Source organism: Oncorhynchus mykiss, chromosome 18, assembly GCF_057628025.1.
Source record: "Oncorhynchus mykiss isolate SJ-2025 chromosome 18, ASM5762802v1, whole genome shotgun sequence".
NCBI classification, from domain to species: Eukaryota; Metazoa; Chordata; class Actinopteri; order Salmoniformes; family Salmonidae; genus Oncorhynchus; species Oncorhynchus mykiss.
The window spans coordinates 25,565,001-25,590,000 of record NC_143039.1 but is presented as its reverse complement, the minus strand read 5'-3'; the positions used below and the strand labels follow the sequence as shown (position 1 = coordinate 25,590,000).

The 25,000-nt window shown below is 49.0% G+C and overlaps 1 protein-coding gene across 12 annotated transcripts in view; it reads left to right on the top strand.

Annotated features, from left to right (window-relative positions):
* Positions 1 to 25,000, top strand: part of LOC110528772 (traf2 and NCK-interacting protein kinase) — a 53,120-nt gene that overhangs the window by 13,287 nt on the left and 14,833 nt on the right. For 2 of the 12 annotated variants that reach the window (XM_036952090.2, XM_036952089.2), the window contains exons 3-22: positions 10,986 to 11,042; positions 11,230 to 11,355; positions 12,605 to 12,715; positions 13,951 to 14,041; positions 14,260 to 14,390; positions 14,780 to 14,834; positions 15,004 to 15,082; positions 15,186 to 15,361; positions 16,928 to 16,994; positions 17,131 to 17,329; positions 17,410 to 17,526; positions 17,921 to 18,007; positions 18,713 to 18,781; positions 18,869 to 19,006; positions 19,395 to 20,024; positions 22,671 to 22,838; positions 23,049 to 23,332; positions 23,541 to 23,635; positions 23,763 to 23,863; positions 24,020 to 24,043. In XM_036952090.2, coding sequence (XP_036807985.2) covers positions 10,986 to 11,042; positions 11,230 to 11,355; positions 12,605 to 12,715; positions 13,951 to 14,041; positions 14,260 to 14,390; positions 14,780 to 14,834; positions 15,004 to 15,082; positions 15,186 to 15,361; positions 16,928 to 16,994; positions 17,131 to 17,329; positions 17,410 to 17,526; positions 17,921 to 18,007; positions 18,713 to 18,781; positions 18,869 to 19,006; positions 19,395 to 20,024; positions 22,671 to 22,838; positions 23,049 to 23,332; positions 23,541 to 23,635; positions 23,763 to 23,863; positions 24,020 to 24,043 — 2,805 coding nt within the window. Of the gene's footprint in view, positions 1 to 10,985; positions 11,043 to 11,229; positions 11,356 to 12,604; positions 12,716 to 13,950; positions 14,042 to 14,259; positions 14,391 to 14,779; positions 14,835 to 15,003; positions 15,083 to 15,185; positions 15,362 to 16,927; positions 16,995 to 17,130; positions 17,330 to 17,409; positions 17,527 to 17,920; positions 18,008 to 18,712; positions 18,782 to 18,868; positions 19,007 to 19,394; positions 20,025 to 21,290; positions 21,425 to 22,670; positions 22,839 to 23,048; positions 23,333 to 23,540; positions 23,636 to 23,762; positions 23,864 to 24,019; positions 24,044 to 25,000 lie in introns of those variants that run through there. The other 10 variants (XM_036952097.2, XM_036952095.2, XM_036952093.2 and 7 more) reach the window with 7 other exon arrangements.

Genomic DNA, 25,000 nt, shown 5'->3' with positions numbered 1-25,000 from the left:
AGGTGCAGGTCTTAATCAAACGGAGATTCGATTGGGATTTTGAGCTGTGGAAAGAACACCACTCCTTTACCTAATCTCACCTGTGTTCTACGGCTTTCTTTCCCCTCTCTCTCCCACCCTCCCCTCTCTCTCTCCCACCCACCCACCCTCCCCTCTCTCTCTCCCACCCACCCTCCCCTCTCTCTCTCCCTCCCCCTTCCTTTTTTGTGGAAAAACTTTAAAGATAGTTATCTCTTCACCTACCATGAGTCATGATGCTGAGGACATACACACACACACAAGCTGGCACGCATACACACCTGGCAGTGTGTTCATTAAGCCCTCCTCCCCTGAGGCTACATGCTCCACTTACCCACAATGCACCCCTCACCCAGACCTCACTGGGTCAATTAGCCTGATATCAATAATAACTTCAGTGTGAGAGAGACAGGATTATGTCAATAATGATATGCCTCTCCTCTCCTTAGCCTCCTGTCCTTAGCCCTCTCTCCTCTCCTTAGCCTCCTCTCCTCTCCTTAGCCCCCTCTCCTCTCCTTAGCCCCCTCTCCGCTCCCCTCTCCTCTCCTTAGCCTCCTCTCCTCTCCTTAGCCTCCTCTCCGCTCCCCTCTCCTCTCCTTAGCCTCTTCTCCACTCCCCTCTCCCCTCCTTAGCCTCCTCTCCTTAGCCTCCTCTCCTCTCCTTAGCCTCCTCTCCGCTCCCCTCTCCTCTCCTTAGCCCCCTCTCCGCTCCCCTCTCCTCTCCTTAGCCTCCTCTCCTCTCCTTAGCCTCCTCTCCGCTCCCCTCTCCTCTCCTTAGCCTCCTCTCCGCTCCCCTCTCCCCTCCTTAGCCTTCTCTCCCCTCCTTAACCTTCTCTCCCCTCCTTAGCCTTCTCTCCTCTCCTTAGCCTCCTCTCCTCTCCTTAGCCTCCTCTCCGCTCCCCTCTCCCCTCCTTAGCCTCCTCTCCACTCCACTCCCCTCTCCTCTCCTTAGCCTCCTCTCCGCTCCTTAGCCTCCTCTCCTCTCCTTAGCCTCCTCTCCTTAGCCTCCTCTCCTCTCCTTAGCATCCTCTCCGCTCCCCTCTCCTCTCCTTAGCCTCCTCTCCGCTCCCCTCTCCCCTCCTTAGCCTTCTCTACTCTCCTTAGCCTCCTCTCCTCTCCTTAGCCTCCTCTTTGCTCCCCTCTCCTCTCCTTAGCCTCCTCTTTGCTCCCCTCTCCTCTCCTTAGCCTCCTCTCCTTAGCCTCCTCTCCCCTCCTTAGCCTCCTCTCCTTAGCCTCCTCTTTGCTCCCCTCTCCTCTCCTTAGCCTCCTCTCCGCTCTCCTCTCCCCTCCTTAGCCTCCTCTCCGCTCTCCTCTCCCCTCCTTAGCCTTCTCTCCTCTCTCTCTGTCTCTCTCTCTTTCTCTGTAAATCTCTTGTTGTTCATTTGACCTCCAGAGCTGCTGGAGCGAGACACTGATTTGCTGAACCTGCCTCTTCAGCTCCCACTGCGGACTGTGTGTGTGTATGTGGGTCTGTGCATGCCTCCGTGTGTTTACGTGTGCATATTTGTGCACGTCTCATCTTTAGAGTATATACTATACACAGCCTGTGTAGCTCCAGAGCACGGGCCTGGATTATGCTGCTCTGCCTGCTGCTCTGTCCCCTCAGGGCTCACCATGGCTGGGTTGGGCTGCTAGGATAATCCCAGGCTTCAGGCCCAGAGGTATATGGAGAGAGACTGGCTCTTTGATGCCCTGGGAATTATATAGGATAGAGAGGGGAGGGGAGGATGTTTGGGTTCTATGAGGGGGTTGGGGGGCTTGGTGTGTAGCTGTGGAGGGGAGGATGTTTGGGTTCTATGAGGAGGTTGGGGGGCTTGGTGTGTAGCTGTGGAGGGGAGGATGTTTGGGTTCTATTAGGGGGTTGGGGGGCTTGGTGTGTAGCTGTGGAGGGGAGGATGTTTGGGTTCTATGAGGAGGTTGGGGGGCTTGGTGTGTAGCTGTGGAGGGGAGGATGTTTGGGTTCTATTAGGGGGTTGGGGGGCTTGGTGTGTAGCTGTGGAGGGGAGGATGTTTGGGTTCTATGAGGAGGTTGGGGGGCTTGGTGTGTAGCTGTGGAGGGGAGGATGTTTGGGTTCTATGAGGGGGTTGGGGGGCTTGGTGTGTAGCTGTGGAGGGGAGGATGTTTGGGTTCTATGAGGAGGTTGGGGGGCTTGGTGTGTGTAGCTGTGGAGGGGAGGATGTGTGGGTTCTATGAGGGGGTTGGGGGGCTTGGTGTGTGCAGCTGTGGAGGGGAGGATGTTTGGGTTCTATGAGGGGGTTGGGGGGCTTGGTGTGTAGCTGTGGAGGGGAGGATGTTTGGGTTCTATGAGGAGGTTGGGGGGGCTTGGTGTGTGTAGCTGTGGAGGGGAGGATGTGTGGGTTCTATGAGGAGGTTGGGGGGCTTGGTGTGTAGCTGTGGAGGGGAGGATGTTTGGGTTCTATTAGGGGGTTGGGGGGCTTGGTGTGTAGCTGTGGAGGGGAGGATGTTTGGGTTCTATGAGGAGGTTGGGGGGCTTGGTGTGTAGCTGTGGAGGGGAGGATGTTTGGGTTCTATTAGGGGGTTGGGGGGCTTGGTGTGTAGCTGTGGAGGGGAGGATGTTTGGGTTCTATGAGGAGGTTGGGGGGCTTGGTGTGTAGCTGTGGAGGGGAGGATGTTTGGGTTCTATGAGGGGGTTGGGGGGCTTGGTGTGTAGCTGTGGAGGGGAGGATGTTTGGGTTCTATGAGGAGGTTGGGGGGCTTGGTGTGTGTAGCTGTGGAGGGGAGGATGTGTGGGTTCTATTAGGGGGTTGGGGGGCTTGGTGTGTGCAGCTGTGGAGGGGAGGATGTTTGGGTTCTATGAGGGGGTTGGGGGGCTTGGTGTGTAGCTGTGGAGGGGAGGATGTTTGGGTTCTATGAGGAGGTTGGGGGGCTTGGTGTGTGTAGCTGTGGAGGGGAGGATGTGTGGGTTCTATGAGGAGGTTGGGGGGCTTGGTGTGTGTAGCTGTGGAGGGGAGGATGTTTGGGTTCTATGAGGAGGTTGGGGGGCTTGGTGTGTGTAGCTGTGGAGGGGAGGATGTTTGGGTTCTATGAGGGGGTTGGGGGGCTTGGTGTGTAGCTGTGGAGGGGAGGATGTTTGGGTTCTATGAGGAGGTTGGGGGGCTTGGTGTGTGTAGCTGTGGAGGGGAGGATGTTTGGGTTCTATGAGGGGGTTGGGGGGCTTGGTGTGTGCAGCTGTGGAGGGGAGGATGTTTGGGTTCTATGAGGGGGTTGGGGGGCTTGATGTGTAGCTGTGGAGGGGAGGATGTTTGGGTTCTATGAGGAGGTTGGGGGGCTTGGTGTGTAGCTGTGGAGGGGAGGATGTTTGGGTTCTATGAGGAGGTTGGGGGGCTTGGTGTGTGCAGCTGTGGAGGGGAGGATGTTTGGGTTCTATGAGGGGGTTGGGGGGCTTGGTGTGTAGCTGTGGAGGGGAGGATGTTTGGGTTCTATGAGGAGGTTGGGGGGCTTGGTGTGTGTAGCTGTGGAGGGGAGGATGTTTGGGTTCTATGAGGGGGTTGGGGGGCTTGGTGTGTAGCTGTGGAGGGGAGGATGTTTACATTTTGGAACGTGTGAGGCAGATGTGTCAACCTGCGATTTTTACATGTATATGTAGAGAGGAGAGTGGTGTGTATTTGTACGTGTGTGTTTGGCACAATATGCAAACAGTATGCATGTCTTAGACTGGGTAGTCCGTGCATACTGCAAACAGTATGCATGTCTTAGACTGGGTAGTCCGTGCATACTGCAAACAGTATGCATGTCTTAGACTGGGTAGTCCGTGCATACTGAAAACAGTATGCATGTCTTAGACTGGGTAGTCCGTGCATACTGCAAACAGTATGCATGTCTTCAAATCAAATTTTATTTGTCACATACACATGGTTAGCAGATGTTAATGCGAGTGTAGCGAAATGCTTGTGCTTCTAGTTCCGACAATGCAGTAATAACCAGCAAGTAATCTAGCTAACAATTCCAAAACTACTACCTTATAGACACAAGTGTAAGGGGATAAAGAATATGTACATAAAGATATATGAATGAGTGAAGGTACAGAGCGGCATATGCAAGATACAGTAGATGGTATTGAGTGCAGTATATACAGTGCCTTGCAAAAGTATTCAGCCCCCTTGAACTTTGCGACCTTTTTCCATATTTCAGGCTTCAAACATAAAGATATAAAACTGTATTTTTTTGTGAAGAATCAACAGCAAGTGGGACACAATCATGAAGTGGAACGACATTTATTGGATATTTCAAACTTGAACAAATCAAAAACTGAAAAATTGGGCGTGCAAAATTATTCAGCCCCTTTACTTTCAGTGCAGCAAACTCTCTCCAGAAGTTCAGTGAGGATCTCTGAATGATCCAATGTTGACCTAAATGACTAATGATGATAAATACAATCCACCTGTGTGTAATCAAGTCTCCGTATAAATGCACCTGCACTGTGATAGTCTCAGAGGTCAGTTAAAAGCGCAGAGAGCATCATGAAGAACAAGGAACACACCAGGCAGGTCCGAGATACTGTTGTGAAGAAGTTTAAAGCCGGATTTGGATACAAAAAGATTTCCCAAGCTTTAAACATCCCAAGGAGCACTGTGCAAGCAATAATATTGAAATGGAAGGAGTATCAGACCACTGCAAATCTACCAAGACCTGGCCGTCCCTCTAAACTTTCAGCTCATACAAGGAGAAGACTGATCAGAGATGCAGCCAAGAGGCCCATGATCACTCTGGATGAACTGCAGAGATCTACAGCTGAGGTGGGAGACTCTGTCCATAGGACAACAATCAGTCTTATATTGCACAAATCTGGCCTTTATGGAAGAGTGGCAAGAAGAAAGCCATTTCTTAAAGATATCCATAAAAAGTGTCGTTTAAAGTTTGCCACAAGCCACCTGGGAGACACACCAAACATGTGGAAGAAGGTGCTCTGGTCAGATTAAACCAAAATTGAACTTTTTGGCAACAATGCAAAACGTTATGTTTGGCGTAAAAGCAACACAGCTGAACACACCATCCCCACTGTCAAACATGGTGGTGGCAGCATCATGGTTTGGGCCTGCTTTTCTTCAGCAGGGACAGGGAAGATGGTTAAAATTGATGGGAAGATGGATGGAGCCAAATACAGGACCATTCTGGAAGAAAACCTGATGGAGTCTGCAAGAGACTGGGACGGAGATTTGTCTTCCAACAAGACAATGATCCAAAACATAAAGCAAAATCTACAATGGAATGGTTCAAAAATAAACATATCCAGGTGTTAGAATGGCCAAGTCAAAGTCCAGACCTGAATCCAATCGAGAATCTGTGGAAAGAACTGAAAACTGCTGTTCGCAAATGCTCTCCATCCAACCTCACTGAGCTCGAGCTGTTTTGCAAGGAGGAATGGGAAAAAATTTCAGTCTCTCGATGTGCAAAACTGATAGAGACATACCCCAAGCGACTTACAGCTGTAATCTCAGCAAAAGGTGGCGCTACAAAGTATTAATTTAAGGGGGCTGAATAATTTTGCACGCCCAATTTTTCAGTTTTTGATTTGTTAAAAAAGTTTGAAATATCCAATAAATGTCGTTCCACTTCATGATTGTGTCCCACTTGTTGTTGATTCTTCACAAAAAAATACAGTTTTATATCTTTATGTTTGAAGCCTGAAATGTGGCAAAAGGTCGCAAAGTTCAAGGGGGCCGAATACTTTCGCAAGGCACTGTACATATGAGATGAGTATGTAAACAAAGTGGCATAGTTAAAGTGGCTAGTGATACAGGTATTACATAAAGATGCAGTAGATTGTTACGGTTTTCTTTGGGTGAAGGAGGGTCGGACCAAAATGCAGCGTGTTTAATGACGAAGAAAAAACGAACAATACAAAAACAACAAACTTAACGTGAAAACCTATACAGCCTATCTGGTGCAAACAAACACAGAGACGTGAACAATCACCCACGAAACACTCAGAGTATGGCTGCCTAAATATGGTTCCCAATCAGAGACAACGATTAACACCTGCCTCTGATTGAGAACCACTCCAGACAGCCATAGACTTTGCTAGAGAACCCCACTAAACCACAATCCCAATACCTACGAAAACCCCAAGCCAAAACACACCACATAAATAAACCCATGTCACACCCTGGCCTGACCAAAATAATAATATAGACATAGATGATATAGAGTATAGTATATACATATACATATGAGATGAATCATGTAGGGTATGTAAACATTATATTAGGTAGCATTGTTTAAAGTGGCTAGTGATATATTTTACATCATTTCCCATCAATTCCCATTATTAAAGTGGCTGGAGTTGAGTCAGTGTGTTGGCAGCAGCCACTCAATGTTAGTGGTGGCTGTTTAACAGTCTGATGGCCTTGAGATAGAAGCTGTTTTTCAGTCTCTCGGTCCCAGCTTTGATGCACCTGTACTGACCTCGCCTTCTGGATGATAGCGGGGTGAACAGGCAGTGGCTCGGGTGGTTGTTGTCCTTGATGATCTTAATGGCCTTCCTGTGACATCGGGTGGTGTAGGTGTCCTGGAGGGCAGGTAATTTGCCCCCGGTGATGCGTTGTGCAGACCTCACTACCCTCTGGAGAGTCTTACGGTTGTGGGCGGAGCAGTTGCCGTACCAGGCGGTGATACAGCCCGACAGGATGCTCTCGATTGTGCATCTGTAGAAGTTTGTGAGTGCTTTTGGTGACAAGCCGAATTTCTTCTTCATGATGCTGTCTGTGTGGGTGGACCAATTCAGTTTGTCTGTGATGTGTATGCCGAGGAACTTAAAACTTACTACCCTCTCCACTACTGTTCCATCGATGTGGATAGGGGGATGTTCCCTCTGCTGTTTCCTGAAGTCCACAATCATCTCCTTAGTTTTGTTGACGTTGAGTGTGAGGTTATTTTCCTGACACCACACTCCGAGGGCCCTCACCTCCTCCCTGTAGGCCGTCTCGTCGTTGTTGGTAATCATGCCTATCACTGTTGTGTCGTCCGCAAACTTGATGATTGGCCGTGTCAGTGGCACTGTATTGTCTTCAAAGCGGGCAAAAAAGTTATTTAGTCTGCCTGGGAGCAAGACATCCTGGTCCATGATGGGGCTGGTTTTCTTTTTGTAATCCGTGATTGACTGTAGACCCTGCCACATGCCTCTTGTGTCTGAGCCGTTGAATTGAGATTCTACTTTGTCTCTATACTGACGCTTAGCTTGTTTGATTGCCTTGCGGAGGGAATAGTTACACTGTTTGTATTCGGTCATGTTTCCGGTCACCTTGCCCTGATTAAAAGCAGTGGTTCGGGCTTTCAGTTTCACGCGAATGCTGCCATCAATCCACGGTTTCTGGTTTGGGAATGTTTTAATCGTTGCTATGGGAACGACATCTTCAACGCACGTTCTAATGAACTCGCTCACCGAATCAGCGTATTCGTCAATGTTGTTGTCTGACGCAATACGAAACATATCCCAGTCCACGTGATGGAAGCAGTCTTGGAGTGTGGAGTCAGCTTGGTCGGACCAGCGTTGAACAGACCTCAGCGCGGGAGCTTCTTGTTTTAGTTTCTGTCTGTAGGCAGGGATCAACAAAATGGAGTCGTGGTCAGCTTTTCCGAAAGGAGGGCGGGGCAGGGCCTTATATACGTCGCGGAAGTTAGAATAGCAGTGATCCAAGGTTTTTCCAGCCCTGGTTGCGCAATCGATATGCTGATAAAATTTAGGGAGTCTTGTTTTCAGATTAGCCTTGTTAAAATCCCCAGCTACAATGAATGCAGCCTCCGGATAAATGGATTCCAGTTTGCAAAGAGTCAAATAAAGTTCGTTCAGAGCCATCAATATGTCTGCTTGGGGGGGAATATATACGGCTGTGATTATAATCGAAGAGAATTCCCTTGGTAGATAATGCGGTCGACATTTGATTGTGAGGAATTGTAAATCAGGTGAACAGAAGGACTTGAGTACCTGTATGTTGTTATGATCACACCACGTCACGTTAACCATGAAGCTTACGCCCCCGCCCCTCTTCTTACCAGAAAGATGTTTGTTTCTGTCTGCACGATGCGTGGCGAAACCAGCTGGCTGCACCGACTCCGATAGCGTCTCTCCAGTGAGCCATGTTTCCGTGAAGCAAAGAACGTTACAGTCTCTGATGTCCCTCTGGAATGCTACCCTTGCTCGGATTTCATCAACCTTGTTGTCAAGAGACTGGACATTGGCGAGAAGAATGCTAGGGAGTGGTGCACGTTTTTTTGGGTCGTCGGCTGGGATCCATTTCGTTGTCCTGGGTGAAAGGCAGAACACAGGATCCGCTTCGCGAAAGTCATATTCTTGGTCGTACTGATGGTGAGTTGACACTGCTCTTATGTTCAGTAGTTCTTCTCGACTGTATGTAATGAAACCTAAGATGACCTGGGGTACCAATGTAAGAAATAACACGTAAAAAAACAAAAAACTGCATAGTTTCCTAGGAACGCGAAGCGAGGCGGCCATCTCTGTCGGCGCCGGAAGTAGTACATGTAGTCCGTGCATACTGCAAACAGTATGCATGTCTTAGACTGGGTAGTCCGTGCATACTGCAAACAGTATGCATGTCTTAGACTGGGTAGTCCGTGCATACTGCAAACAGTATGCATGTCTTAGACTGGGTAGTCCGTGCATACTGCAAACAGTATGCATGTCTTAGACTGGGTAGTCCGTGCATACTGCAAACAGTATGCATGTCATAGACTGGGTAGTCCGTGCATACTGCAAACAGTATGCATGTCTTAGACTGGGTAGTCCGTGCATACTGCAAACAGTATGCATGTCATAGACTGGGTAGTCCGTGCATACTGCAAACAGTATGCATGTCTTAGACTGGGTAGTCCGTGCATACTGCAAACAGTATGCATGTCTTAGACTGGGTAGTCCGTGCAGGAGAGGAGGGAGGGAGAAAGTGGTTTCCTCTCATCTTTCCCTCCTCTGGGGAAGGTTGCTGTGGTCATGGAAATGGGGAAAATAGCCTCCAACCTTCAGTCATTCTGTCCATCCCATCACCCACTTACCCCCTCACCCCTAGCAGGACAATGCTCACTTCTTCTCCTCTCCTGATGTGTGTGTGTTGGCCACTGTATGTTGGACAGCCAGGCCTGTTGCTAGGCTACGGACAGGAAGTGTCCTGCATAGTAAATGTATCTGAGGGGATCTGTGTAATGGAGTTGGCAGTGGACGCACACACACACACAAACACACACACACACACACACAAGCAATTGCGCACACACTCACGAGCACACACACACTCGTCAACTGGTTGGTGCTATGAGGCTTCAGACAGCAGATCTAGGTCAGGAAGGCATGCGAGAATAACAAATTAACGAATGAAAAAATGAACGACGCTTTACATTCTGAATGAGTCGACTTAGGGAAGAGAAGGGCTTTCCTTGCTATGAGAGTTGACACACACACACCCCACCAACGCGCGCGTGTGTGTGTGTGTGTTGGTGTGGACTTTGAGGTCAATAGACTGCTGTATTCTGGTAATTCTATTGTTTTTGTCAAACAAAGAGTATTTTGTAGTTGTGGAATTGGGGCAGAGTGATCCTAAAAGAAAAAAATGTCTCCAAGAACGTGTGTGTGTGTGTGTGTGTGTGTGTGTGTGTGTGTGTGTGTGTGTGTGTGTGTGTGTGTGTGTGTGTGTGTGTGTGTGTGTGTGTGTGTGTGTGTGTGTGTGTGTGTGTGTGTGTGTGTGTGTGTGTGTGTGTGTGTGTGTGTGTGTGTGTGTGTGTGTGTGTGTGGTGAAACTTATGGACTCTACTGTAGCCTGTATGAGTCAGAGTGGTAGCTCATTGGCCTGTGACTAGTCATTGCTTAATTCCCCACATCCTCCCCTTCTCTCTTTCCCTTCTCTTCCCTTCCCCCCTCCCCATCCCCCCTTCCCTCCTCCCCTCCCCTTCTCTTCTCCCCTTCCCTCCTCCCGTCACCTCCTCTTCCCTCCCCTCCCCTTCCCTCCTCCCCTCCCCTCCCCTTCCCTCCTCCCCTTCCCTCCTCCCCTCCCCTTCTCTTCTCCCCTTCCCTCCTCCCCTCACCTCCTCTTCCCTCCCCTCCACTTCCCTCCTCCCCTCCCCTCCCCTTCCCTCCTCCCCATCCCCCCTTCCCTCCTCCCCTCCCCTTCTCTTCTCCCCTTCCCTCCTCCCCTCACCTCCTCTTCCCTCACCTCCCCTTCCCCCCTTCCCTTCCCTCCTCCCCTCCCCTCCCCTTCCCCCTTCCCTCCTCCCCTCCCCTTCTCTTCTCCCCTTCCCTCCTCCCCTCACCTCCTCTTCCCTCACCTCCCCTTTCCCCCTTCCCCCCTTACCTCCTCCCCTTCTTCCCTTCCCTCCTCCCCTCCCCTTCCCCCCTTCCCTCCTCCCCTCCCCTTCCCTCCTCCCCTTCCCCCCTTCCCTCCTCCCTTCCCCCCTTCCCTCCTCCCCTCCCCTTTCCTCCCTCCCTTCCCCCTCCCCTTCCCTCCCTCCCTTCCCTCCTCCCCTCCCCTTCCCTCCCTCCCTTCCCCCCTTCCCTCCTCCCCTCCCCTTCCCTCCCCCCCTTCCCTCCTCCCCTCCCCTTCCCTCCCTCCCTTCCCTCCTCCCCTTCCCTCTTCCCCTCCCCTTCCCCCCTTCCCTCCTCCCCTCCCCTTCCCTCCTCCCCTTCCCCCCTTCCCTCCTCCCCTCCCCTTCTCTTGACCTAAGATTAAAGGACAGTTCCTCCTTCAGTCCATTGTTGACATAGTCTCAAAAAGTTTGTCTTGTCAGCAATCACGTTTTCAAGATATGTAACTTTCAAAATAGAGAAGTCATCCCCGTGTGACGCGTTTTGCATCATGATGCATCATATGCGTTTTGAAAGTTACATATCTTGAAAACGTGATTGCTGACAAGACAAACTTTTTGAGACTATGTCAACAATGGACTGAAGGAGGAACTGTCCTTTAATCTTAGGTCATTAACTAATGATCTTCTATCTGTCTCAGGGTCGTCATGTCAAGACAGGGCAACTTGCAGCCATCAAGGTCATGGATGTCACCGGGGTAAGTCACACACACACACACACACACACACACACACACACACACACAGACACACACACACACACACACACACACACACACACACACACACACACACACACACACACACACACACACACACACACACACACACACACATTCTAAGGTGCATATGTGTGTGTAGAATTGTAATGTGTGTGTGTTCCAGGATGAGGAAGAGGAGATTAAAGCAGAGATCAACATGTTGAAGAAGTACAGCCACCATCGGAACATTGCCACCTACTACGGTGCCTTCGTCAAGAAGAACCCTCCTGGCATCGACGACCAGCTATGGGTATGTGTGTGTGTGTGCATCCATGTGCGTCTGCGTGCGTATGTGCACAGGTGTGTGTGTGTGGTAACCCTTCTCTGTCTCTCTCTCTCTCTCTCTCTCTCTCTCACTTTGTCTCTCTCTCTCTCTTTGTCTCTCTCTCTCTTTGTCTCTCTCTCTTTGTCTTTGTCTCTCTCTCTTTGTCTCTCTCTCTCTCTTTGTCTCTCTCTCTCTTTGTCTCTCTGTCGTCTCTCTCTCTCTCTCTCTCTCACTTTGTCTCTCTCTCTTTGTCTTTGTCTCTCTCTCTTTGTCTCTCTCTCTCTTTGTCTCTCTCGTTGTCTCTCTGTCGTCTCTCTCTCTCTCTCTCTCTTTCTCTCTCTCTCTCTTTGTATCTCTCTTTGTCTCTCTCTTTCTCTCTCTCTCTCTCTCTCTCTTTGTCTCTCTCTTTGTCTCTCTCTCTTTGTAACTATCTCTTTCTCTCTTTGTCTCTCTCTTTGTCTCTCTCTCTTTGTAACTATCTCTTTCTCTCTTTGTCTCTCTCTTTGTCTCTCTCTCTTTGTAACTATCTCTTTCTCTCTTTGTCTCTCTCTTTCTCTCTCTCTCTCTTTGTATCTCTCTCTCTCTCTCTCTTTCTCTCTCTCTCTCTCTCTCTCTTTGTCTCTCTCTTTGTCTCTCTCTCTTTGTAACTATCTCTTTCTCTCTTTGTCTCTCTCTTTGTCTCTCTCTCTTTGTAACTATCTCTTTCTCTCTTTGTCTCTCTCTTTGTCTCTCTCTTTGTCTCTCTCGTTGTCTCTCTGTCGTCTCTCTCTCTCTCTCTCTCTTTCTCTCTCTCTCTCTTTGTATCTCTCTTTGTCTCTCTCTTTCTCTCTCTCTCTCTCTCTCTCTCTCTTTGTCTCTCTCTTTGTCTCTCTCTCTTTGTAACTATCTCTTTCTCTCTTTGTCTCTCTCTTTGTCTCTCTCTCTCTCTCTTTGTCTCTCTCTTTGTCTCTCTCTCTCTCTCTTTGTCTCTCTCTTTGTCTCTCTCTCTCTCTCTCTCTCTCTCTCTCTCTTTGTCTCTCTCTTTGTCTCTCTCTCTCTCTCTCTGTCTCTCTCTTTGTCTCTCTCTCTCTCTCTTTGTCTCTCTCTTTGTCTCTCTCTTTGTCTCTCTCTCTCTCTCTCTCTCTCTCTCTCTCTTTGTCTCTCTCTCTTTGTCTCTCTCTCTCTCTCTCTCTCTCTCTCTGTCTCTCTCTCTGTCTCTCTCTCTGTCTCTCTCTGTCTCTCTCTGTCTCTGTAGTTGGTGATGGAGTTCTGTGGGGCGGGCTCAATAACAGATCTGATTAAGAACACCAAGGGGAACTCACTGAAGGAGGAGTGGACTGCCTACATCTGCAGAGAGATCCTCAGGGTAAGTATTGCTAATATTTAGTCCTGAGAGATTAACCAACATTTCGGTTAGTCAACAACTTGTTGACTAACATGAGTTCAATTATTGAAATTACATTTCTAGGTATCTCTACCTGAAATACATGATCTAAGTGATTGATAGTTGGTATTCAGCGGTCATAAAACTATGCCTTATTTACTTTGAATAACTACTAATCAAATCTAAATCAAATCAAATCAAATTTATTTATATAGCCCTTCGTACACCAGCTGATATCTCAAAGTGCTGTACAGAAACCCAGCCTAAAACCCCAAACAGCAAGCAATGCAGGTGTAGAAGCACGGTGGCTAGGAAAAACTCCCTAGAAAGGCCAAAACCTAGGAAGAAACCTAGAGAGGAACCAGGCTATGAGGGGTGGCCAGTCCTCTTCTGGCTGTGCCGGGTGGAGATTATAACAGAACATGGCCAAGATGTTCAAATGTTCATAAATGACCAGCATGGTCCAATAATAATAATCACAGGCAGAACAGTTGAAACTGGAGCAGCAGCACGGCCAGGTGGACTGGGGACAGCAAGGAGTCATCATGTCAGGTAGTCCTGAGGCATGGTCCTAGGGCTCAGGTCCTCCGAGAGAGAGAAAGAAAGAGAGAATTAGAGAGAGCATACTTAAATTCACACAGGACACTGGATAGGACAGGAGAAGTACTCCAGATACAACAGACTGACCCTAGCCCCCCGACACAAACTACTGCAGCATAAATACGGGAGGCTGAGACAGGAGGGGTCAGGAGACACTGTGGCCCCATCCGATGACACCCCACAGCATAGGCAGCAACTCTATAGAGATGAGACTTGGAATAAAATCATATTTTATTAAAGGAAAGTGAATAAATGATGGTTATTAAGTGATAAGCATAGTGGAGTCAATGTAAAAAATAAATCATTGAAATTGAAAACCGTGATGTTTTTTTTTGAATCTACATCAAAAAGCACATCGCTCAGCACTACTACTATTATACTGTTACAGTAGTGAAGTACTTTTAATACTACATCAAATTACTACTGGTATACTACTATAGAACAATACAACCAACAAATTCAGAGTGATCTGAAAGTACCAACCATATCTCTCTCTTTCTCTTCATCCCATTCTCTGTCCCTCCTTCTCTCTCTACCTCTCTCTACCTCTTTCTCTACCCGTCTCCTCTCTCTCTCTCTCTCTCTCTCTCTCTCTCTCTCTACCTCTCTCTCTCCAGGGTCTGACCCATCTCCACCAGCACAAGGTCATCCACAGAGACATCAAGGGTCAGAACGTGCTGCTGACGGAGAACGCAGAGGTCAAACTGGGTGAGACAGACAGACGGACACAAAGGCATTTGTTGGTTTTAACAATAAAATATTTCTTTTTCAAGACAAATTCCATTGTCCTACACAGAATTGCTGAACATGTCACCTTCTTCAGTTTCCACATTGATCATGCACCAGACAGGCAGACAGATAGGTCAAATAATTGACTGACTGACTGAGTGAGTAATTGATTGATATGTTGATTGGTCTCTGGTCAGTGGACTTTGGTGTGAGCGCCCAGCTGGACCGGACGGTGGGGAAGAGGAACACCTTCATCGGGACTCCCTATTGGATGGCTCCTGAGGTCATAGCCTGTGACGAGAACCCTGAGGCCACCTACGACTTTAAGGTACCCAGAATGCTCTGCTTCACACATTGTGATTTGTCCCTTCATGTATTTATTTCCTCCTGACTCAGTGCTCTCACTTGTCCTCGCTCTCTCTCTCTCTCTCTCTCTGTCTCTCTCTCTCTCTGTCTCTCTGTCTGTCTCTGTCTCTCTCTCTCTCTCTGTCTCTCTCTCTCTGTCTCTCTCTCTGTCTCTCTCTCTGTCTCTGTCTCTCTGTCTCTCTCTCTCTGTCTCTCTCTCTGTCTCTCTCTCTCTCTCTGTCTCTGTCTCTGTCTCTCTCTGTCTCTCTCTCTCTGTCTCTCTCTCTCTCTCTCTCTGTCTCTGTCTCTGTGTCTGTCTCTGTCTCTCTCTGTCTCTGTCTCTGTCTCTCTCGCTGTCTCTCTCGCTCTTAGAGTGACCTGTGGTCTCTGGGTATAACAGCTATAGAAATGGCAGAAGGAGCCCCTCGTAAGTATGGACACACTCACTCACTCACACCACTCACTCACACACACACACACACACACACACACACACACACACACACACACACACACACACACACACACACACACACACACACACACACACACACACACACACACACTGGTATTAACCATTTTCTGTCCCTCTGCAGCACTTTGTGACATGCACCCAATGAGAGCTCTCTTCCTCATCCCACGAAACCCCGCCCCCAGACTCAAGTCCAAGAAGTGGTGAGTCTGCATCTCACACACACACACACACACACACACACACACACACACACAAATATCCTGATTATTATGAAAGCATTGAAATAATAATAATAACTTTCAGGTCTAAGAAGTTCCAGTCGTTCATTGAGAGTTGCTTGGTGAAGAGTCATGGTCAGAGACCCAGCACAGAGCAGCTGTTGAAGCACCCCTTCATCAGAGAGCTGCCCAACGAACGACAGATCCGCATCCAACTGAAGGACCACATCGACAGAACCAAGAAGAAACGTGGAGAGAGGGGTGAGACAGATGTCAGTAGTCTGGAACACAAATAGAGTATGATGCTCACTTCTCCTCCTGAGAGATCTGAAGTGTTAGGTCACTTCTCCTCCTGAGAGATCTCATGTGTTAGGTCACTTCTCCTCCTGAGAGATCTGAAGTGTTAGGTCACTTCTCCTCCTGAGAGATCTGATGTGTTAGGTCACTTCTCCTCCTGAGAGATCTGATGTGTTAGGTCACTTCTCCTCCTGAGAGATCTGAAGTGTTAGGTCACTTGTCCTCCTGAGAGATATGATGTGTTAGGTCACTTCTCCTCCTGATAGATCTGATGTGTTAGGTCACTTCTCCTCCTGAGAGATCTCATATGTTAGGTCACTTCTCCTCCTGAGAGATCTGATGTGTTAGGTCACTTCTCCTCCTGAGAGATCTCATATGTTAGGTCACTTCTCCTCCTGAGAGATCTGAAGTGTTAGGTCACTTGTCCTCCTGAGAGATCTGATGTGTTAGGCCACTTCTCCTCCTGAGAGATCTCATGTGTTAGGTCACTTCTCCTCCTGAGAGATCTGATGTGTTAGGTCACTGCTCCTGAGAGATCTCATGTGTTAGGTCACTTCTCCTCCTGAGAGATCTGATGTGTTAGGTCACTTCTCCTCCTGAGAGATCTCATGTGTTAGGTCACTTCTCCTCCAGAGAGATATGATGTGTTAGGTCACTTCTCCTCCTGAGAGATATGATGTGTTAGGTCACTTCTCCTGAGAGATCTCATGTGTTAGGTCACTTCTCCTCCTGAGAGATCTCATGTGTTAGGTCACTTCTCCTCCTGAGAGATCTCATGTGTTAGGTCACTTCTCCTGAGAGATCTCATGTGTTAGGTCACTTCTCCTGAGAGATCTAATGTGTTAGGTCACTTCTCCTCCTGAGAGATCTGATGTGTTAGGTCACTTCTCCTCCTGAGAGATCTGATGTGTTAGGTCACTTCTCCTCCTGAGAGATATGGTGTGTTAGGCCACTTCTCCTCCTGAGAGATCTGATGTGTTAGGTCACTTCTCCTCCTGGGAGATCTGATGTGTTAGGTCACTTCTCCTCCTGAGAGATCTCATGTGTTAGGTCACTTCTCCTCCTGAGAGATCTGATGTGTTAGGTCATTTCTCCTCCTGGGAGATCTGATGTGTTAGGTCACTTCTCCTCCTGAGAGATCTCATGTGTTAGGTCACTTCTCCTCCTGGGAGATCTGATGTGTTAGGTCACTTCTCCTCCTGAGAGATCTGATGTGTTAGGTCACTTCTCCTCCTGAGAGATATGGTGTGTTAGGTCACTTCTCCTCCTGAGAGATCTGATGTGTTAGGTCACTTCTCCTCCTGAGAGATCTGATGTGTTAGGTCACTTCTCCTCCTGAGAGATATGGTGTGTTAGGCCACTTCTCCTCCTGAGAGATATGGTGTGTTAGGTCACTTCTCCTCCTGAGAGATCTGATGTGTTAGGTCACTTCTCCTGAGAGATATGGTGTGTTAGGTCACTTCTCCTCCTGAGAGATATGATGTGTTAGGCCACTCTAACCGACTGGTGTGTGTGTGTGTTCTTCTGCAGATGAGACAGAATATGAGTACAGCGGGAGTGAAGAGGAGGAAGAGGAGCGAGACGTGGGGGAGCCAAGGTAACACACACACACACACACACACACACACACACACACACACACACACACACACACACACACACACATCCAACAAACACAGTCTGTCATTGGTCCATTTTCCACTCACACTCTCTTCTGAATGGTCCTTCCCCAGCTCCATCATCAACATCCCCGGTGAGTCGACATTAAGGCGGGACTTCCTGCGTCTGCAGCTGGCCAATAAGGAACGCTCTGAGGCTCTGAGGCGCCAGCAGTTGGAACAACAGCAGAACGAGGAACACAAGCGCCTCCTACTGGCCGAACGACAGAAACGCATAGAGGAGCAGAAAGAACAGAGGAGGAGACTGGAGGAGGTAGGCCACACTCATGCATACACACACACACGCAACCACGCACACACACACATGTTTACCTCTCTTTTTCTGTCCAACAGCAACAGCGCAGGGAGCGTGAGTTGAGGAAGCAGCAGGAGAGAGAACAGAGGAGGCGCTATGAGGAGATGGAACAACTACGGAGAGATGAGGAGAGGAGGCACGCGGAGAGAGAACAGGTACACACTTTGACTTCCTCCTGAAGTCCTCTTGTTCTCTCTCTTCCTGCTGCTACGGTGTATAGGAGAATATCTGTCTCTTGTTCTCTCTGTTTCCTGTTCTCTCCTTCCCTCCATGCTGCATTAGGAGTACATCTCTGTCTGACTCTCTCTTTCTGTTTCCTGTTCTCTCCTTCCCTCCATGCTGCATTAGGAGTACATCTCTGTCTGACTCTCTCTCTGTTTCCTGTTCTCTCCTTCCCTCCATGCTGCATTAGGAGTACATCTCTGTCTGACTCTCTCTTTCGGTTTCCTGTTCTCTCCTTCCCTCCATGCTGCATTAGGAGTACATCTCTGTCTGACTCTCTCTTTCTGTTTCCTGTTCTCTCCTTCCCTCCATGCTGCGTTGTGATAGGAATATATCCGTAGACAGCTGGAGGAGGAACAGAGACAGTTAGAGATCCTACAGCAACAGCTTCTACAGGAGCAGGCTCTACTGCTGGTAACACTGTTACCCCTGCATGTCTATGTATATATACCCCTGACCTCTCACCCCTGACCCCTCAATAACTTCTACAGAAGCAGGCCCATTGTATACCTGCATGTGTACATCTACCTACCCCCCTCCTCTGAAGTCTGATCCCTCAACCCTGTGAAACTACAGCTACAGAGCCTGTGGTGTAAACCTGTACCTGTACCCTGCAAGGAACCCCCCTCCCCAGCCCCATCAAATCACATCACATGTTATTTGTAACATGCGCCGAATAGGTGTAAACTTTACCGTGAAATGCTTACTGACAAGCCCTTAACCAACAATGCAGTTCAAGAAAAGTTCAGATTTATTTAACTTACTAATTTACTAAATAAACTAAAGTAAAAAAATAAAGTAAATGACATAAAAATAATGAGGCTATATACAGGGGGTACCGGTACCGAGTCAATGTGCGGGGTACAGGTTAGTCCAGGTAATTTGTACATGGATCATGGAACGTCCCTGTGAGCCCTGTCCTGTATGGATCCTATTGGTCAACCTGTCCTGTGTGGAGTGATGCTATTGGTCATGTGTGTCATGTGTCTCTGTTGCTTGGCTCTGTGCTGTCATGATAGTGATTTGGTTAAGATCGGTTAATAACAGCCTTCCGCGTGTGTGTGCGTGTGTGTGTGTGTGTGTGTGTGTGTGTGTGTGTGTGTGTGTGTGTCTCCATAGGAGTATAAGCGTAAGCAGATTGAGGAACAACGTCAAGCCGAGAGACTCCAGAGACAGTTACAACAGGAGGTAACACTTGGCTCTTATGATGATGTCATATAACAATGGTGTTGAATAATTGAAGAGATGGTCAATTGTTGCCTATTTGTTTTGTAGAGAGCCTACCTGGTGTCTCTACAACAGCAGCAACAGCAACAACAACAAAACCAAGATGGCCGACCAGGCGAGAAGAAACCTCTGTATCACTATAAAGACTCAGCTAGTCCTACTGACAAACCTGCATGGGCTAAAGAGGTACACACACACACACACACACACACACACACACACACACACACACACACACACACACACACACACACACACACACAGGCCTGGTGTCTACACTAATAGTTTCTACAGACAGAAGCAGAAGGGTTTGAGAGAAGATGCTGGAGAGACTCTGGTCTCTGGACAACATCCATAACTGAAGATCATGAGTACAGTCTCAGTCTAACTACAACATTGTCTGTGTAGTGGTGCATACAGCGTGGATCGGAGCAAGATATTGTGTTCTTCTGTTACAGTTCTCATGTGTGTTTTTATATTTAATGTGTGTGTTTGAAGAGTGTGCATGTGTGAATTGGTCTCTGTTCACGTGTGTGTGTGTGCTTGTTTAACTTCTGCCCCACCTTGTCTACAGGTCCTGAAGCAGCAGACACACCCCCAGAGCCACTCACCCCGCCCATTCCTCAGACAAAGCCACTCCTTCAACCAACCTTTATCCCCCATTCCCTCCCACGCCAACCTCCCTCGCCGAGCCCCCTCCGACCCCACCCGCCCCCCTCACATCCGTATCTCCCTGGAGACCAGGGATCTAGTAGATCCTGTTCTGAAACAGGAGATCAGCCAGCAGGTTAGAGAGATGAGAGCTCAGAAAGCCGGTCAGAGGGTGGTCAGACAGAAAGAAAGAGGACGCAATACCGGAGCCAACCACCAGGGGGTAGTACAACACAACAACCGGGGGCCAAAAGGGCCTAGCCGAGCTGGTCAAAAGGCTGGTCAGCAAGACCGAGTACGCAGTGCCAGACCTAAACACCAAGGGCCACAACCCAACCCCAACCAGGGGCCACATCATAATGGGAAGGGGCAACAGGCTGGCTTTAACCGAGGCCCCAGCCCTAACCCCAACCACAACCAATCTCAAAAAGAGAGCCCCATCTCTAATCCCCAAGCCCCTAACCAAGAGGCCCTCAATGGGCCAGCCTGGGCACCCAGCTCCAGCCCCAACCAGGGACATAACCTGGGGGTGAAAGACCAGGGGCAGATATGGGTCAGTGGCCGTAGTGGCAGCTCCATCTCCCCCTGTCGTAGAATAGACATAGAAGTAAATGACATAGATGTAGAAATAGACTCCTCTTCCTCCTCTCATTCTAATTCTTCCTTCCTCTACCCCTCTCCTGATCATGATCTTAAAGGCAGCTCTCTGTTTCCCTGTCGTATAGAAGATGTAGAAATAGATGAACTAGATATAGAAATTGAGGAACTAGAAAAGAGGGAGTTGGATTGTTGGAGGTATAGAGAGGAGCGGGGGGAATGGAGGGAAAGGGGTAGAGAGGGAGATGTGGGGGGGTTGAGGATGGCTTCCAGCCATGAGAGTCTGTTGGGATCCTATAGGGGTCATACAAACTCTGACCTCTACCCCCGACCCCTAACCCCTGACCCTTCAGCCTCTGCACCGGCAGGCCGGCTACGCCCTTTCCTGTCCTCCAATCACAATCACTTCCTGGCTCCTAAATCCTCCAAGCAGAGTCCGTTCCTCCAAGTCCCCTGTTGGGCACCTCCCCCTCTGAACAGAGTGAGGTCAGAGGTCAGTGATGATGATGAGGTCACGACCTCTAACCTGGACCTGACTTCCTCTGCTCCAGCTAACATGCTCAGATCACACCTGGCCCAGGCCATGCCCATTAGATCCAAGCAGTCATCCCTCTCTCGGTCCTCCCTCTCTTTCTCCCACCTTCATTCTCCTGGTAAGAGCTCAGGTCTTCTGAAACAGTTAGTTTTAGCCTTAAATTGGATGGGCCTCTCGCCCCGAGGGTCACCTAGAACCTCACCCCAGACCTCAGCCGGAATCTCCCCCTCACACTCCCGACCTGAGTCCCCATGTCATCACTCCCTCAATTCCCCTTGCGCTCCATTCTACCACTCCCAGTATCTCACACCCTGCTCCTCCCCCTACCTCACCCCTAGGTGTTCTCCTCACCCCTCTCCCGGAGGCTCCCCCTTCAGCTCCCAGTCCCAGCTCACTATCAGACCACTAGCTGCTAGCCACTAGACACACACACACACACACACACATACACACACACATACACACACACACACACACACACACACACATACACACACACATACACACACACACACACAGACATATATTCTTTATTATATTTGTAGATAAATCAAAATATTATACATTTCTATATTTTATACTATTTTGTACTACAACATTGTTTCAACTTCATAAAGCTCAGTTGGTTCATCCTTATCCACCTACCTCCGAAAAGTCCCCCCCCCCCCCCCCCCCCCACCCACTCCTTCCCTGCTAGGGTGCCTCAGCTCCCCCTACCCCTAACACCCTACAATCCCTTGGACCCTACATACAATCACCCCTCGATCTGGAGGGTGATGATGTCACAGCAAGGACTCCATATGTATCACATCCTGTTTACGGTCAGTTAGCCAATTGCAGTTCAGCTTGGTGGTGGGTGCTGGCCAATCAGGTCTCAGCTGGGTGCTGGGTGGAGGCAAATCAGGACTCACTTTCGTTCTGGCCAATCGGTGGTGGACTATTTTCTCTGGGATCACAGACCAACATGGATTCTCAACCTTTCAGATTCTCTTTGCTGCTAGAATGATACCCTCCAACTCCTCTCCGCCTCTCCTCACTCCGCCTCTCCTCACTCCGCCTCTCCTCCATCCCCCTCTCCTCCATCCCCCTCTCTTCCATCCCCCTCTCTTCCATCCCCCTCGCCTCCATCCCCCTCTCCGCCTTTCCTCCATCCCCCTCTCCTCCATCCCCCTCTCCTCCATCCCCCTCTCATCCTCGCCTCCATCCCCCTCTCCGCCCATCCTCACTCCCCCTCTCCTCCATCCCCCTCTCCGCCCATCCTCACTCCCCCTCTCCTCCATCCCCCTCTCCGTCCTCTTCGTCCGTCCGTCTGTCTTTACGGTTGAATTTAGAAACTGTTGTTTAGATGCAGCAGCTGGTGCAATTAACCCCTCTCTCTCTGTCTCTCTCTCTCTCTCTGTCTCTCTCTCTCTGTCTCTGTCTCTCTCTCTCTCTCTCTCTCTCTCTCTCTCTCTCACTCTCTCTCTGTCTCTCTCTGTCTCTCTGTCTCTGTCTGTCTCTCTCTCTCTCTCTTTGTCTCTCTATCATCCCCTTCTCTCTCCATCTCTCTCTCTCACTCTCTATCATCCCCTTCTCTCTCCATCTCTCTCTCTCTCTCTCTGTCTCTCTCTTTCTCTGTCTCTCTCTGTCTCTCTCTGTCTGTCTCTCTCTCTCTGTCTCTCTCTCTCTCTCTCTATCATCCCCTTCTCTCTCCATCTCTCTCTGTCTCTCTCTCTCTCTGTCTCTCTCTCTCTCTCTCTCTCTGTCTCTCTCTGTCTCTCTCTGTCTCTCTCTTTCTCTGTCTCTCTCTGTCTCTGTCTCTCTCTGTCTCTGTCTCTCTCTCTCTCTGTCTCTCTCTCTCTCACTATTCTCTCCTCTCTCTCTATCATCCCCTTCTGTCTCCATCTCTCTGTTACAGCTTGTAGAGGAGTACCAGTTGATTCTAACCATTAATTGCATGATTGATTGCTCGGATCAACATGCAATGATGAGCCTGCCTCAGTGCCTCTAGAACACTGTAGACAACACCGTATTAACCTGTTGGTAATGTCCAGGTAGTCTAATAATAATAATAATGATGTGTGTCAGGTGGAGGAGCGGTCCAAGCTGAACAGACAGAGTTCTCCAGCGCTGCAGCATAAGGCCGTCTCCAGCCGGGTCTCTGAGGCCTCCCTGCCTCCTCGCTCCGAGTCCTTCAGCACTGCAGGGATGCAGCCGGCCCGCACCCCACCAACACACCGCCCAGTTGAACCACAGGTGTGTGTCTGTCCCTTCTGTCGTCTGTCTGTCTCTCTGTGTGTGTTGACAATTCTAAATATACAATATAAACATGTAATTGTATTTGTTATTGCATACTACCATGCTGTAGCCTGTAGTACAGTCAACAAGCAGTATGTCTGTCTGATGGAATTAAATGAGAACGGACATTCCCATAATTCAGTGTTTTATCTCATTCTCTCTCTCTAGATGGCCCATCTGATTCCAGTGAAGACCATGACAGGCTCTCAGTCTCTGCAGGAGAGCAGAGGGGGAGAGGCGGGGGGGATGGGGAGGAGAGGGGAGGAGGGGGGAGGCATGCCCCCCCGTCAGAACTCTGACCCCACCTCTGACTCGAACCCCGCCCCTCCACCTCGTACCACTAGCCGAGAGGACGATGAGCTTCCCCCTAAGGTCCCTCAGAGAACCACCTCCATCTCCCCAGCCCTGATGAGGAAAAACTCCCCCAACGGACAGGGACTCATACGAGACAGGTGTGTGTGTGTGTGTGTGTGTGTGTGTGTGTGTCAGGCTCAATTCCATTTAAATTCCAGTCAAGTCAGGAAGTGACCCCAACCCTGGTGTTTGTGTACTGTGTATGTAGTAACTGTGTGTGTGTGTGTATTAACAGTGTGTGTGTGTGTATTAACAGTGTGTGTGTGTATTAACAGTGTGTGTGTGTGTGTGTGTGTGTTCTTTCAGTAATCCAGACCTGAGAGCATCAGAGTTGTGTCTGGATACTGCTCTACAGAGGTCCTCTCACTCCTCCTCCTCATCCTCACCTTCATCACAGAGAGGTACACACACACACACACACACACACACACACACACACACATATATATGTGACTGATGAATACATGTGTTTGTCTATTGATACGCTTTGTGAATGTTGATGCTGACTCCTCCCTTATGCTGTGATAGGTCCACCAGTCCAGGAGACCTCCCCCCCAGCAGAAGCCAATCAGGAGGTCAGGATCAGACCGGAGGAGGGGCGAGACTCAGGCAGACCCAGCAGACCTGCCGTGAGTGACACACACTCACACGCAAACACACACCTCGATTCTTTCTGGGAGTCAGGCTTTCTCCACTTCTGCTGCTTATGTTTCTCTTTTCCTCCCTCTCTTTCTCCTTCCTTCTCTCCTCCTCAATCTCTTCTGCTGTTCATCCCCTTCTATCAGAGCTATAAGAAAGCCATAGATGAGGTTAGTGACTTCCCCCTTTTATATCACTCTCTCTCTCTCTCTCTGTCTCTCTCTCTCTCTCTCTCTCTCTCTCTCTCTCTCTCTGTATAACCAGTATGGCCCATTCATTCTAGGTTTTAGTGGGATGTGTGTAAGCTCAATTTAACATCACTTTGCAGGTCTGACCAAGTCAGACTTTTGGAATTCTGAAGTATATGTGTGAATTGAAGTGTCAGGGAGCTGATAGCATCTAGCCTAGTGGTTAGAGCATTGGGCCAGTTGCCAGTTACCGAAAGGTTGCTGGATTGAATCCCTGAGCTGACAAGGTAAAAATCTGTCGTTCTTCCCCTGAACATGGCAGTTAACCCACTGTTCCCCGGTAGGCCGTCATTGTAAATAAGAATTTGTTTTTAACTGACTCGCCTAGTTAAATAAATACAAAAAATATATATTTATCTTCATTACTCTGTGCACATGGTTTCTTTTAGGAGGAACTGGTGTGTGTGTGTAGTTTAGGAAGAGCTTGTGGAGGTCCACCCTGTCTGCATGAATTGGTTTGGTCCAGTGGTTGGGGGGAATTGGGCTCTGGGACTGGGCCATCTGGTAGCATGGGGGTGTTTACTTTATTTTTTAGAAGCTTGTTTTTTGATTTATTGGTTTATGCAATCTTTGTTTTAGCTAGTCTTTCACTCGGACATCTTTCTCCAGAGTTCACAAATGTTTATTTGACGTGAAGTCATTGATGCTGATAGTTGATAGTTCTGTCCTTCTCTCAGTTCCCCCTTTGTCTCTGTTAATTGGACTCTCCCAACCCTCTTGACTGTTAGAGAACATGAAGTGGAATCACTACATTAATCAATATCCGGGTTCAAATGTGTATTTGTTTTCTCTTTCTCTCTCTCTCTCTCTCTCTCTCTCTCTCTCTCTCTCTCTCTCTCTCTCTCTGTCTGTCTGTCTGTCTGTCACTCTCCCTCTGTC